Genomic DNA, 15,432 nt, shown 5'->3' on the forward strand with positions numbered 1-15,432 from the left:
ATGCACGGTTTTCAACAAATTTTGGGTTACCAACAATTTTTTAATAAAAATTCTATGGAGACCATGTTTTCATCGGAAACAGACCACATATTTTCTGCAATCAAAACACTATAAAATATATTATTTTGTGAAGTATATTTTACGAGTATCACTAATTTATTAAAATTATTGAAGATCATTTAAATTTCTATCTCATTTATATGATTTATTTTGACTATAATGTGGTGACCAAATTTGGATTCAAAATTTGCTGAATTTAAGTATAAATTGGTTAAAACATGACTAAGCTGGCACGATAAGATAACTCGTAATAAGAGGTTATTTATTGTCATTGGTTAACGTTCATGTTGAAAATTTGTTAGAATATATAATGAGTTTGTAAGGTAAAATAAAAAGTTAAAAAAGGACTCATACAATGAGATGGATGAGTAATAAAATGCAGGGAAGTGATGGAACCAAGAATCTACAAAAAAAAAAAAAAAACAAGCATGTTATTTATAGGGGTCCAGAAAAATAAAGAAGTGGGACTGAATTTGGCCTCACAGGCCGTCAGTGATTGAGTGGAGATATGAGAAGTCACCTTCAAATTTCAATCAACCCAGGCGTTCCTCAAAGCTCCACCAGTTTATCCTTGCAAAAGCCATTTTCAACGCCAAACTTTCGGCCCTTCACCTCTTCTTCTAAAACCAACACATTTGGCGAGACCATTTTGGTCTTCAAACGACTAGGCATTTTGGTTCATTTTTCAATGAAAACTCTTTGACATCAAAGATCTCTCAAATTCAGTAAATTTTTGCAAAAACACAAAAAGTTCAAAAAAAAATTGTTGATTTATAATAAAAATAAAACAAATTTAATTAAAAAAATACAAAAAGGAGAAAGAAGTCGCCCTCAAGCAAACACGGTTTAGGAAGCAGCCTTATTTGTAGAGCGACACAAAGCCATTTGAAACGGCAATGTAGTTGTACCAAGTGTTTTGTTTTAGGCCACATAATGGCCCAATAATTTTAATCACATGGCCCATATTCTCACCTTTGTTATCTTCTTCCCCAAACAGGTATGTTGATTGTAATGCTCTAATTCGGGAAAAAAACAGTCAGAGTTTTGAACCGGGCATCATTTGAGCCGAGATTAATTGAGTTAAGCTGAACCAATTTGTTTAACTAATGTAGTCTAAATTTCTGCCCGAACTCGACTCGTTTAATTTCACGAGTCGAGTCAAGCCAACTCGTTTAGCTAAACGAGCCGATTTTAACGAGTCGGGTGGGCCGGCTCATTTAATTTTACACTTAATCGAGACTAAAATTTTACCTAAACTCCGCTCATTTAATTTTACGAGTCGAGTCGAGCCGGTTCGGGTAAATAAACGAGCTGAAATTTCTACCCGAACTCGGCTCTTTTAACTAAACGAGCCGAGCCGAGTCGAGTTCACTTAAACGAGTTCGAGCCGGGCGAGCTTGCGAGCCGCCCGACTCGAATTACAGCCCTAGTTGATTGTTTCCTCTATCAGTTAGACTAAGGTAGTGTTTGGCCAGTTTTCTATATAAGTATCTTTGTTATAGAAATCGACGGATTTTTAAAAAATTGTCGATAAATCGCTTAAAAATTGGTTAAAAATATTTATCTGATTTTCGATAAGTCGTCGATAAATTATCCATTTGTTTTAAATTATCCGATAAATCGTAAATCGATATCTCGACTAAATAATTTCGATTTCCGAAATGTATAATACGGATAAGTATAATAAATGAATGTTTTATTCACACACTTTTTTTTTGACTTTAAAACCCTAGCCACATGACCCTAATTCACTTTTACTGTATATTACATTTATTCACACACGGGATTTTAAATACTATGGTGTGAATTATACCCTGGAAAAAGGGCTCCAGGTCACCGGGGACTTGTACATGGCTTATAGATTATTTGAATATAAAAATGAATGTTTTGTAAAATTAAAATTCACCTACTATTTTATCTTGTGTCCCTCCTGGGGCACACGTTAGCCATACCATACTCGTTCTTTATAATAAACAACCTTATTTTGTATCGTAAAACTGTCCCCCTTAAAAGCATCAAATTAATTGCAGGGGAAAATTAAACATACATAAATAAACAATATACATTTCTACCATAAAATTTAGAACAATAATTATTGAAAAAAAAAGAAATTTAAAACAACAAACAACTCTCTTGGGGAGGGTTAGGTTCATGAATGTTTTGGTCAAAATCGAAATCAAAATTACATGTTCTCGATTTTTAAAATTGAAAATCACAACTGAAATCATCAATTCGGATTCGGTTTTAAAAATCTCAATTCAGTTTTATTCAATTCTGTTAGGTTTCAAAACCGCATCAAACATATTTAACAAAATAAATACAACTGCTAGAAGTTTTAAAACTAGAAAAAATGGCAAAAATAGAAAGGCTTCGACCAGTTGTCCACACTAAATACAAACAATAGGTGATTTCAGATTTCATTTTATTAATGTTTCCTCTTCTAACAAAATCAACCTCCTGTGATTTAGTAACATAACGTGACATTTTCATCCAAATTGAGCTACATTTTTTTTAACATCTTCAGATGAGCAACTGCATATTTAATAAATCTAGTTGAGTTTAATTGTAGACTGATGTACAATCCGGTAGTCACACACTACAACTTCCAGCCCAGTGCATGATAAAAAAAAAAAAAAAAAAACTTTAGCCCCCTGCAACTTTCTTATTTATTCCTTCTGTTTATAATATATATATATATATATATATATATATATTAGTTGGTAACCCATGCACGGGTCCGAAATTAAAAATAATAATATTTCATTATTATTTGTATAAAATTAAAACTCATAATCCGTGCAAAATAAATATCTAAATATAATATATAAAATGTTGTTAAAATATGTAGTTAAAAAAATCGAAGTTAAGTGTAAGTCTAAAATTTCACAGTATAGTTCTAGTTATAGTTCTAGTTATGTATACACCTAATGATTTACTTATATAAATCTGACATGTTAACTTACTAATACGATTATTTTAAAGTAAATAGACGTTTTGATGTTGAGCAACAAATAAATTGAAGGGAAATAAAATTTAAAGAGAGTAGAAGTTAATTTTTGTCAATTGAGATTTTATTACGTAAAATTTTAAAAATAGTTGTATAATTTTCTAGTGAGTACCAAAATTTAGGACCTAAACATAGTTTTCTTATTAGTATAGATAGTTTATAACATGTGCGAAACACGTGCCCAATTTTAAAAATATCGAATTAATATTTGTAGATAATTATTCATAATTCGTACGAAACACGAATTAAAATTAATATATTAATATCAGTATTAAATTGGTACTTGCAAAAAATAGTTATGTGGTTAAAAAGAATCAAATCAGTTATGGAATTTTACGCTATAATTCTAGTTTTGCATTATTTTACTTAATATAGAAATCTTACATATTAGTTTTATTTTTGTGAAACGAATTGTATCTCTATCTTATGAACCAAATATATGTTCTTTAGATAATTTAATATTAATTAATATAATTTGATAATTATCTTATAATTAGCCTTTTCAATATAGTTTATTTAATATTACTTAATTATCGATAAAATTAATTTACAAATTAAAAGTAAATAGATGTTATTAAAATTAATTTAATATTACTTAATATAATTTAAATACAATCCATAAATTTGTTACTGTTAAAATATATTTTTTAATTAAAAGTAAATACACTTTGTGATGGACAGTAACGAATACAATCGCTAAATCAATAATTTCAAGTTTAAAAGTTAATAAATGTTACTCCCTCAGTCCCTTCCAATTGTTTACATTTCTGAGGAAGTGTCCGGCACGCATTTTAAGGTGCATAAAAAGTATAGTTATGTAACTTATTTTTACAATTTTATTTTTCTGAATAAAAGTTGAATGTTTTAATTTTTATTCAGAAAAATAAAATTATAAAAAAAATTACATAACTATACTTTATATGCACCTTAAAATACGTGTCGGACACTCTCTAAAAAACATAAACAATTGAAAGGGACGGAGTGAGTGCTTAAGTCATTTGGTCTTACTTAATTATTTTTAAAATAATACTATAAAAAATAAAATTTACAGAGAATAGAAGTCAATTCGTGTTAATAGTTTACTTTGTAGTTAGCAATTTTTCAAAATAAAAGTAAATATATGTTATTTTACTTAATTTAACGTAACTTAATAAATTTTTAATATAATTTATAAATAAATAAAGTTTACAGAAAATATAAGTTAATTCGTGTCACTAGTTTACTTAGTAGTTTGTAGTTTTTCTAAAATTGAAAATAAATATAAGTTATTTTACTTAATTTAACGTGACTTAATAAATTTCTAATATAATTTACAAATCGTTTAAAAAATATTTTTATTTTATAAAGTAAATAGACGATTGGATAAACACTAACTAAAAAGAAAATAAAATTGACAAAAAATAGAAGTCGATTTGCGTTAAAAACAAAATTTATTGAGAATAGAAGTCAATTTATGTCACGTAAGTATCAAAATCTAGTACTTTGGTATTTTAGTTCTTTTAGCACCAAATTATACAGTTTTCGTTTATTAATAACGAATGTATATATATATATATATCAATTTTTAAGAAGCGAAAATTGTGATTGTTCTGTGGAGGGACCTTTCTGTGATTAATCGGTGATTAATCGGAGTATTAATCGGAAGTAATTTATTTAATAAATAATAATAAATAATTATATTTAAATGTCACTAACCTTCCATATGATTTACAAAAATAAAATCACATATCATTAATTCAATATTGATGTTCAAATGGTAAAATTTACAAAAAAAAACACATTCACCGGTACATAATTAAAAGTTAAGTGATTTATGCTAATTAATTACTATTGACTACTCACTAGTCACTACTTGGTATTCAGAAAATTACTAACTACTAGTTCAAATCTTAAGATTTAAATAAATCAAGTGAGGGTAGGGCAAAAAAATACAAATATGAAAGATGTAATCATTGTTGATACATTTAGAATACCTTAAGATTGTTAATCGATCAAGCAAGCGAGTTGAGTATTGAGATTTGTGAGTAATTCAATTAGGAATTTGTGTAGAAAATTTAGTAATATATGAATATACGATTATTTTTGTATGTAAAAAAGTCAATATATTAATATATTATTATTATTAATTATTAAATGTTAAATACTATTTAAAAAAACTTTAATTTTTTTATTTTTTTTAATAATTTCAAACTTTGACCGATTCGACCGATTTTTGACCCGATTCAATCGATTTTTCCCGAACTGCCCGATTTTTTAAAAAACCGTACTACTTCCCGATTAACGATTAATCGAGACGAGACTCGTCCGAACTCCGATTAATCGGCCAACTAATCGTTTAATCGACCGATTTTTTAAACACTGATATATATACGAATTTACATTATATATACCAGTTTGACACGAGTCTTTATTATATTTTTATATTATTTAAATTTATAATTAATTTCTTTTGGATCATTACGTTATTAATATATTTATAAATAATAATATAAATATTTATTATTGGCAAGATTCGAAACTGAATCTTGGGTAGTGTATAAATAATAATATAAATATTTGATGTTGGTGAAGTTCGAATTTGAGAGTTTTAGTAGTGTATAAATAATAATATAAATATTTGTTGTTGGTAAGGTTCGAACCTGAGAGTTTGAGTAGTGTATGCTTTTTTAGTATTTGAATTTGACGGTCCTGATCACCTTAATTTAAAAGATCTGACGATCATAAATGAGGATCACCAAACCAACCAAAAAAAAGGCATACCAACCAAAAAAAACATACCAAATTATACCCCATTCCGGTTATTATAGTATAATATAGATGTGTATTATTTATTTTAATAGTCGAATAGGTTTTAGTTTTTTTTTGTTCGGTTTTAACGCATAACCGAAATCGCAAGTCAGATTCAGTTTCGATTTTTATTTTTTTGGTTTCGGTTTCAATTCGGATTTAAGCGGTTCAGTTTCTATCAATTTTTTGCCATTTCGATTTCGGATTTTTTTGATTTTTTGCTCAGTCCTGCTCGAGACTATAAAAACATCTAAGAGTATCTCCAATAGAGGTTGCGAAGAGATTGTCAAATCTTACGTGGCATGGCAGTATGACACTCTTGGTTGCCAACCTATTAGAGTTGTATGGTTGCCAAAAGGTTGCCTAGCAAGGTTGCCAAAACTTGGCGACTTCCTAAAATGGTTAAAATACATATACAAATGCAAAAATTTATATCAATAATGCATTTTTTAGTTTATAAGTCATTTACAATTTAATTTAAGGGGCCTATGCTGATTGCCAACTTTGTCAAATCATCGTATATATTAATATTTTATTTTCACTCAATTTTATATCAACTTGGCAACATTCTACTCCAATAGTTACCAACTTTTAATTGTTGCCTATGTGGTTCCTTAAATTAAATTGTAAATGACTCATAAACTAAAAATGATATTGATATAAATTTTTTGCATTTATATATGTATTTTAACCATTTTAGGAAGTTGCCAAGTTTTGACAATCTTGGTAGGCAATCTCTTGACAATCATACAATTTCAAATAAATTGGCAAGTAAAGGTGACATGACACATAAGAATTGTTAACCCCTTGGTAACCTTTATTAGAAATACTCTAATGGCGAAACGAAAATTGCTTACATCTCACGGGTGTTATTTTTGGCCAAAATACACTGTCAGAATGCTGGCCAGTGTCTTCACCATAGAGTAGCAGAAGTGTAGCCACATTCTTAAGAGTGATTACCTTAAGAACGAATCCTGGGGATTGTGAGAAATAACGAAGAAATTGGTAAAGGCATATTCGTTCTGTCTACAACTTGATTGAACAGATGTATATAATTTCTATGTCCATAATCTCCACCTAAACACAGCAAAATATTGCAAGGAAATCAATAAATCTAAATTAAGATATTATTATTCTTATATATATATAAAATTTTATTCGGTTCAGTTTGTATTCAATTTAAAAAATATTAAAACCAAACCGTAACTAAATTATCGGTTCAGTTTTTATGTGGTTTGGTTATTAATTGATTCGGTTTTTAATGGTGCAGTTTTGTTCGATTTGGATTTCAGTTTTTGGTTCAGTTTTGCTAATCCCTGCTAATTATCTACTAAAATTATTCTTACGGATACTTTTGTCTTTCAGGCAGTTGACATACAAATGACAAAGAAGCTTATACCATATTATTTGGGCTAAGAAGTTACCTAATTAGCCAATTGGGCTTCATCATGGTCGAGTTATGGGAGCTGGAGCGGCTCTTGTCCGCATATATGCAAGGCCACCCTGGCCTTCACAGGAGTTGTTAGTCATTACTTTTGTTTTGTGTTTCATAATCCAGCATAAAGAAAAAGAAGGGACTGAGAACATAAGATACATATCAAACAATTGAAGAAAAAATGCAAGGAAACATACTGCATGTTAATTAACAGATTAGATCAATTCTTTGAACGAAAACATATAAATTAAAGTACAAACAACCCTAACTAACTTTTGATAGAGTATGTGATATTAACTGTTCTACAATAGTACTAATCATTTATCAGTATATAAATTACAAATGAATTCATGTACTTGCTATGAAAATTCAAGTCAGAAACCATCCAATATGGGCTATAACCAAAATGTGATGCATTGGTCCAGCCCCAACAACCAGAAAACAGACCCAACAAATAGAGGTGATCCATCTCCGGAAAAATGTCAAAAAGGCCATGGCGTGATGACTTAACCATCAAACCCCCCAACTAGAACTATAATGACAACATGGTTCCATACCAGTGTAGCTATTTTTGGAGCTCTAGATTCAAACTTTTGAGAGAAAATAATTCACCAAATTTAGACACAAAGGACAAGTTATTGTGCTATGGACTCAAGTGCCTACTAACTGTACCCTATCATGTACAAAGTTTCTAGCATGGGTGGCCATTGAACACAAAACCATACCAAATTTCAAATATGTTAATAACAGACAGAGTACATCATATTATTGCATTGCAATAAATTGATATCCGGATGCAAATCTTTATGCAAGATCAAGGTCAGGAGAAAGACAACAAAATGGAAGAAGTTGGATGTAGAATATGTCAATATGATAATCAAGATTCTTCTGTGGATGAAGACAAAACCAGGGCAGTACATAATATATTTTCACATGAAATTTGTAACATTTGTATGCCCATCTTTTGAGACAAAGCAATCTACAGTGACAAAAGAGCACTTTAGTTATGATTAGTCAAGGTGAAGCTTGGCTTATTACTTGAGTAAAGCCTATATTGAATCATAATACATATATCTTCATCAGTGCCTGTACACTAAAATTAAATTAATACTAGCTCTAAGCTTATGTTTGGTTGTTATAATCCATGGACATTCATAATTCCTACATAAAATTACTATATATGGTATCCTTTAAATTAGTTAGGAATTTGCAATTTATATTAATTTCTCTAGTTATATTCGGAATACATAGCATCACTCTGTATTATAATGATAATTTCATTTACATACACTAAACTAGAGAATAATTTAATTAACTAGAACAACTTAATAATGAGATATATAACAAAGACTATGTTAATTTGCTTTCTACTTCTCAGTCTGTCTGAAGAAACCCTACAAGTAAAACTCAGGCTCCTGCCACAGAATACTGGTAATATAGTTTGGAGCATGGCAGCTTTTTTCTATAAAAAAACCGCCCACATAAAGATTTGCAATATCTGTCTTGTTGTGTACTAGATTTTTATTATCAACTGGACAAATGCCATAAAAGTTACTCCCTTTTATTACTTTTTTAGTCAAAGCTTACAGGTACAGTTTAAATGCTCTGCCTCATGTCCCCATACCTTACAGGCATACATATTGCACAAGTCATAACCTTCATTCCTTTGTCCATTATTTAGATTCCCCCCATCTGAGTCTGTTAGCTTAGTTTTTTTTTTTCCTCAACAAAGCTATATCTTGGCTATAAAAATTATATTTCACCGACTTCAGGCTTTGATGAGAGTTTTCTGAGTAATATTTGATATGGGGTTGATTGGAAGATTGGTAAGGGCAAATTGTTACAGCATGCAACAAGGCAGAAGGGTCTTTCAGAGGATGAGAGCAGCCATACAGAAAGCTGCAGTCAAGAGTGGGCTTAAAAGACAGCAGCTCAACTTTCAGTATGATCCTTCAAGCTATGCCCTCAACTTTGATGATGGTTGCTGCAGAAGTGGAGACATTGATAGAGGGTTTCTTCAGAATGAGTATTATACTTGTGTTTACGTCATTAAGGTGGTTGAATCTTAGCCATTATAGACCCAAGTTTGTGAAGCTTACTGGGAGCTAGATCAGGTGGTGGCTATTATTGTATATGTAGGTAAAAGCTAGGGGAAGAGGTTGAAAATTCTCTATATCTAGTGATTAATGGTATTTTAGATTTGTATTATAAAATTATCCAAGGAGTACTCAAATTGTGTTCGTGTGTGAAGCTGGTTATGTTTTAAAATATATATTCATTATATGTGTTACTTATTTTTACACACGTACAAGAATTCAAGTAAGCATGCCAACCAAACAGGAATATTTAAACTGCAACCTTATCTGTGTTGCACGTACTGAGTAATTACAGTATACTTACACGGTTATACCTAAACAAAGAGGGTCATTCTTTAATTGTATCAATATCACACCTGTCTGCTAGGAGCACAATATACAGATTCAACACATATACAATTACTGATAAAAAAATTTAATCAGTAGTAATTATCTGTTCCTAATTCTTCCCCGCCATGTGGACATAGTCTCTTAAGACACATACTACTTTGTCCGGAGTTCTTCCCTAAACATGGTTCAATTTAGCGAACTATATGGATTTTAGGGTGTTACCTATATAAAAATTACATCCTAAAGGATTGCAGGGAGTAACTTTTTAAAACAAAAAGCGGCCCCTTGGCAGTTCAACTAACGGCAGCTTAAGTGGGCAATTGTTTGGACAATTGAGTGCTGGAAATTTTGATTTGCCTTGGGATTGAGTTAATACAGCAGATAACTTAAACAACAGGCTTAACAAGAAAGACAAAGGGTATGTACAACCAATTCAACCAAACTGAAAGTATGCTAACAATAAACCTGATGCTGCTAACGATCATAAAAAACCCGATGCATCTCAGATCAGATGACTTACCCATTTGATAAGAACAAAGGTTACCTCTAGACTCTTAAGCAGAAATACATGATTAAAATCTGTTTGTTTGTCCTAAAAGCAGACCTTGAAATTAGATCAAACAGCAGGGTCTTCAAGTGCTACAGTAGACAAGTTATTGATGCGAGGATAAACAGCTCTTTCATCAAGCTGGTTTTGGGCCCACAAGAGCATCTTTAACAAACCTGGAAGCTTTGGATCTACAGTGATGCAACGAAAAGAACTATTAGATGATAATTATGCAAAGAAAAGCTTCATGTATTAAAAAGAAACTTTAACTAAAACAAGCAAGCTCATTACTAACTGAACAGGAAGCACTATTATACAAAAACCTAAATCTATACTATCTATACTATACTATAATAACCGGAATGTGGTATATTTTGGTATGCTCTTTTTTTGGTTGGTTTGGTTATCCCCATATATGACCGAACTCTAGATTTAAATACTAAAATAATATACACTACTCAAGTTTCTAGGTTCGAATACCGCCAACAACAAATATTTATACTATTATTTTATACTACTCAAACTTCCAGGTTCGAATTCCGCCAACAACAAATATCTATATCATTGAACCTGAAACTTGAGTAGATAATAGTCCAAATCTCATCAATTATATACTATTTAATATTAACTAAAGAAAATTTATTATAATTTTTAAATTTATAAAAATATTAATGAAGACCCGTGCATCGCACGGGTTGTAAAGCTAGTGTTTAATAAAAGCCAGGGGCCAACGGATATTTTTTACACGAGTATATAATAAAATTAAAGCTAAAGATCCAATGTTTATGGGAGAAATTCACAACTTAATGGATATACCTTTCCAAAGTACTTTTTAGATGACAGCATGACACTGCTTTGATGATTTTTTATCTCACAAAGAAAACACATTTAGTTTCAGTTATTCGCACTTAATCTGCCTAAACTATTATGATTAAAAGTTAAACTGAAATTGCTTATTAAGATAATAATCCTAATAGTCATTTAGATATCTAACAAATATTTACAACCATAAATATCTAACCTATAAATACGACCATAAATATTAATTTCTAGAAAATTCTTAATAAGTAATTTCAAAAAAAGTACTACAATCTATATACTAATATGAAATCCTTATAATTGTCTCTTTCTCTGCGACACTTGCTGATTTCTCCTACATTTTCTTACTTATTTTCCCCTTTCTTCGTTTAAAATAGTTTCTTTAGTTGCGCATACAACTTGTGCATAGAAGTCTTATTGTCAGAATACTTTTTTCTAATCACAACCTAATTAACTATATAAGCTTCCACAATTTCAAAACAAACTAATCATATTAGAACTTGGAAGAATACTTATGCAAGTTGTTATCACTATAGTTCAAATAACATTAATTGTAATAGAGTAAGAGTAGCCATGTCCTAAGAAACATTGGAATCGAAAAGTCCAGTCAAAATGCAAACAATTTCAACAAGTAGACTTCATACAAATATATCGTTTGAACTAACCTTTTTCATGACTCTGACTAGTAAGGATGGCTGCATTCACCTCACTAGCTGTCTTCATGCGCTGCGATATGTCCAGAAGTTCCCCAACAGGACAGTTGGTTACATCTTCAAAAGCCAATAGAGCAACTGTTCTCTCTAATTCTTCCAGAAAACTTGGCTGCAGGAAATTAAGATAGGTTGAGAGGTGATAAGAACAGGGTTATAATTAGATGTCTATTCCAAAATCCAAGTTTCCAATTAGAATGATGACCCTTTTTAGCCAATTATAAGTAAAGCACACTTGTACTACCTCCTTGCCAATTAAAATGACCCACTCACTTTCTGTGCATACTTTCACATATATAAATGGGTAACTGTACATGATGTTTTCATCCAGAGATATATAATAATTAAAGTTGCTAGCTACCCGTAAATATTAATCAAAAAAAATATTTTCAACCACAATAAAAATAACAAGAGCAAGTGTGACAATTAGCAGGATCGGAGAAGCTACGTACATTTTCTTCTCCTCGCGGAGCAAGCTCTTCCTGAGCAAATTCCAGAGCCTCATCCACCTTTCCTTTGCGTATAAGTTCTATCAACCTTTGTTGCTGGAGATGAAAAAAGAGTTGAGGATTCGTATCCAGTATCTGCGGACAAAGTGACATATGTAAACTTACGGTAAAATATCAAGTGTCAGACTAGTAGAATTATTAAACTGAAGTATAATATCTCAGTATGAATAAGATACCTACAACGGTCGTACAATTTCAACCTAATAATCTTTTCCCAACAGAAAAGAGGAATCAGAAACCAATAAAAAAATTTATGTTGGGTGCTAGCCGATGAAGGAAAAGAGGCAAGTAGAAAACTACATGACCAAATAAAAGTAGAAGAATATGCAGTAGTTTTTAAAGTAAGACATTACTGAAAGCACTGTAATTTGGTTGCCTAGTAGACAAAACTAACTAGAAGTAACTAGCAACATTGTCATTCTAGAGTTTATGCAATTCATTAACAAAGTTCATATGATGAAATCTAGTAGATAACTAAGTTTGCCTTTGGTGCACCAAGTTAAATTTGGCTCACAAATCTAAAACATACACTAATATGAAATTCTTATAATTGTCTCTTTCTCTGTGACTCTTGCTGATTTCTCCTACATTTTCTTACTTACTTTCCCCGTTCTTCGTTTAAAATAGTTTCTTTAGTTGCACATACAACTTGTGCATTAGAAGTCTTGTTGTCAGGATACTTTTTCTAATCACTAACCAAATTAACTATATAAGCTTCCACAATTTCAAAACAAACTAATCATATCAGAATTTGGAAGAATACTTATGCAAGTTGTTGTCACTATGGTTCAAATAACATTAATTGTAATAGAGTAAGAGTAGCCATGTCCTAAGAAGCATTGGAAACGGAAAGTCCAGTCAAAATGCAAACAATTTCAACAAGTAGACTTCATACAAATATATCGTTTGAACTACTCTTACTAACAAATCTAAAACATACAAACACAGTACTAAGAGCGCATAACTGACAAAAAAAATGTATACAGAAGAAAACAAAAAATTTGCATGCCTAATTTACAATTAATGCTCTTACAAAATGCACTATTTAACTTTAATACATTTGGATTTTCACTTTTGTATATTCAAAATATCAATATACCACTTCATATTTAAAACATAACCTAAAACTGTAACTTCTTAATGTGAAAGCTTAGAAATCAATCAATCATAAACTAAGGACAAAGCAACAATTGACAAGAGTCATTCCACTGGATATTCCCGTCTTCTGTAACTGCATCAATACATATATTTATCCTACCTCAGGGTTCAAATCATTGACTCTCTCAATTGCAACCTCCACATCCCCAGATTGCACTGCTCGCTTTACTGCCATGCGATCTGTGATAGTTGCAAGATCTATATCTGCTATATATTTTTATAAGGAAAAAGCATAACCTTCAAACGAAACGTTCCATTATTTATAAGCATTAATCACAAATACATAAAATCTATCTACAAAATTAAAAGGATACGTTCTGTTCCAGATTCCAATTTGAACTTATCTGCAGCATCAACATACCCTTCCGTGACAAGAAAGTTCATTACCAGCCTATCCATATCTTCTTTCCTAACCTTCACATCACTTACCTTTTTCTCCCATTCCTCCCTGGTTATTACTTTCTTCGCAGTAGCCTATATATGCAAGAATTCCATAATTACAATAACATTATAAATTTATCAATACGGCGTCAAGAAAGATAGAATCAAGTAATCCCGGTCGTCAACCCCATCGACCGCTATTGTTTTGATATCTAAAAATAAGTGATAAAACTAAATGTCTCCTTGCAAATTTGCCATATAACAAACTAACAAGAAAATGTACCAGCAAAAACCAAAAGTGATACTTATTTTCCGATTTTTAACATGAGTTTCCTGACATTATCTTACAATACAAAAACCCATTCTCAATCATCTCCACATACTCGATTACCTACTACAACTAAATACATTCACTAATAACATATATGCGTAACACGAGCAAATTACCAATAAACATAAACCTATCACCCGAATAATTTCACATGTTTTGAGTAGTATAATCAGTAACAAATGTGCTAAACATTGTCATTGTTCTCACTTGCTATCAAAACAATCAAAATTTACTATCATAGCTTCAATTATATATAAATATAAAATAATATATAAATAAATAAATATATATATATATATATATATACTCGTAAAAAGAATGAAAAAATTCATACCATAGCTTCAATTTCTGCAAGTTCACGAATAACAAGCGAGAACAATGACATCAGTTCTTCAAATCCATCTGCTATAAATTGACCACAACTGAACTGAGTTACAAAAGTGAAAATCTGTGTGTGTGTGTGTGTCACTGGTTTATCGTGTTTCAGTACAGATCTGTTGCGGTTACAAATTACAATATTCACTCCTTACCAATACAAACTTGTAATTTTATTTTTTTAATTTGTTTAATGTAGATCTTGAAAAAATAATAAAACTTTCTATATTTTTTTTATCGTAGGTAACCCGCAGCCGCTACCCTTTGGGTGCGCTTCACGTAATAACCTGAAAATCACGTGAACGTAAACCCTGAATCATGAGGCATAATCATAAATTCCGTGGGATTCGAACCTGCGACCAAAATGATAATTATCCTCTCTTTAACCAATTGAGCCAACCCTTGCGGGCATAAAACTTTCTATTGGGTAATAATAAACATGAAAATTTATAATTTTATGTTATTATTATTATAAAGAACAAACCAATCAAAATACATTAAATTTAAAAAAAATTCTGCACATAATAAAAAAACTGCTTTATAAATTCTCTTCGGATATTCTATTCTCCTCATTGTTATTGCGTAATAATTTATACACATCATCAATATATATAAGACGGGGTCGTTTAGGAGGCGCATCTCAGATCGTCTCATTCTATTTTTCTAATTTTCTCAATTTTTTGAATTAATATATATATAAAGAAGAAGACGGGGGCGTTTAGGTGGCGCATCTCAGATCGTCTCATTCTATTTTTCTAATTTTCTCAATTTAAATATCAAAAATTACAATTAACTTATATTATCCTAAATATACTATCACCGTTCGTAATATTCTCCTAAAATTTTTACTAAATCTTTAATTAATATTTTTGAAATCAATTTACCAT

At 30.5% G+C, this 15,432-nt stretch overlaps 1 protein-coding gene across 1 annotated transcript; it reads right to left on the reverse strand.

Moving 5' to 3' along the window:
- Positions 1 to 10,079: 10,079 nt before the first annotated feature.
- Positions 10,080 to 14,695, reverse strand: LOC141663963 (protein GID8 homolog). The gene is made up of 6 exons (XM_074469808.1): positions 14,505 to 14,695; positions 13,773 to 13,932; positions 13,559 to 13,665; positions 12,244 to 12,375; positions 11,747 to 11,903; positions 10,080 to 10,453 (listed from the first exon to the last, which is right to left on the reverse strand). The coding sequence occupies exons 1-6, from the start codon at positions 14,553 to 14,555 to the stop codon at positions 10,332 to 10,334; spliced, it is 729 nt and encodes a 242-aa protein (XP_074325909.1). The 5' UTR covers positions 14,556 to 14,695; the 3' UTR covers positions 10,080 to 10,331.
- Between the last annotated feature and the right edge of the window lie 737 nt (positions 14,696 to 15,432).

Source organism: Apium graveolens, chromosome 6, assembly GCF_009905375.1.
Source record: "Apium graveolens cultivar Ventura chromosome 6, ASM990537v1, whole genome shotgun sequence".
Lineage (NCBI taxonomy): Eukaryota > Viridiplantae > Streptophyta > Magnoliopsida > Apiales > Apiaceae > Apium > Apium graveolens.

Bases quoted from the DNA above. Each gene is read 5' to 3' on its own strand.
- LOC141663963 (XM_074469808.1), bottom strand. From the start codon at position 14,555: ATGTCATTGTTCTCGCTTGTTATTCGTGAACTTGCAGAAATTGAAGCT. The intron at 13,933-14,504 runs GTATGAATTTTT...TTGCATATATAG, and splicing joins TTGCAGAAATTGAAGCTATG to GCTACTGCGAAGAAAGTAAT. The intron at 10,454-11,746 runs GTTAGTTCAAAC...GCATCACTGTAG, and splicing joins TAGTCAGAGTCATGAAAAAG to ATCCAAAGCTTCCAGGTTTG.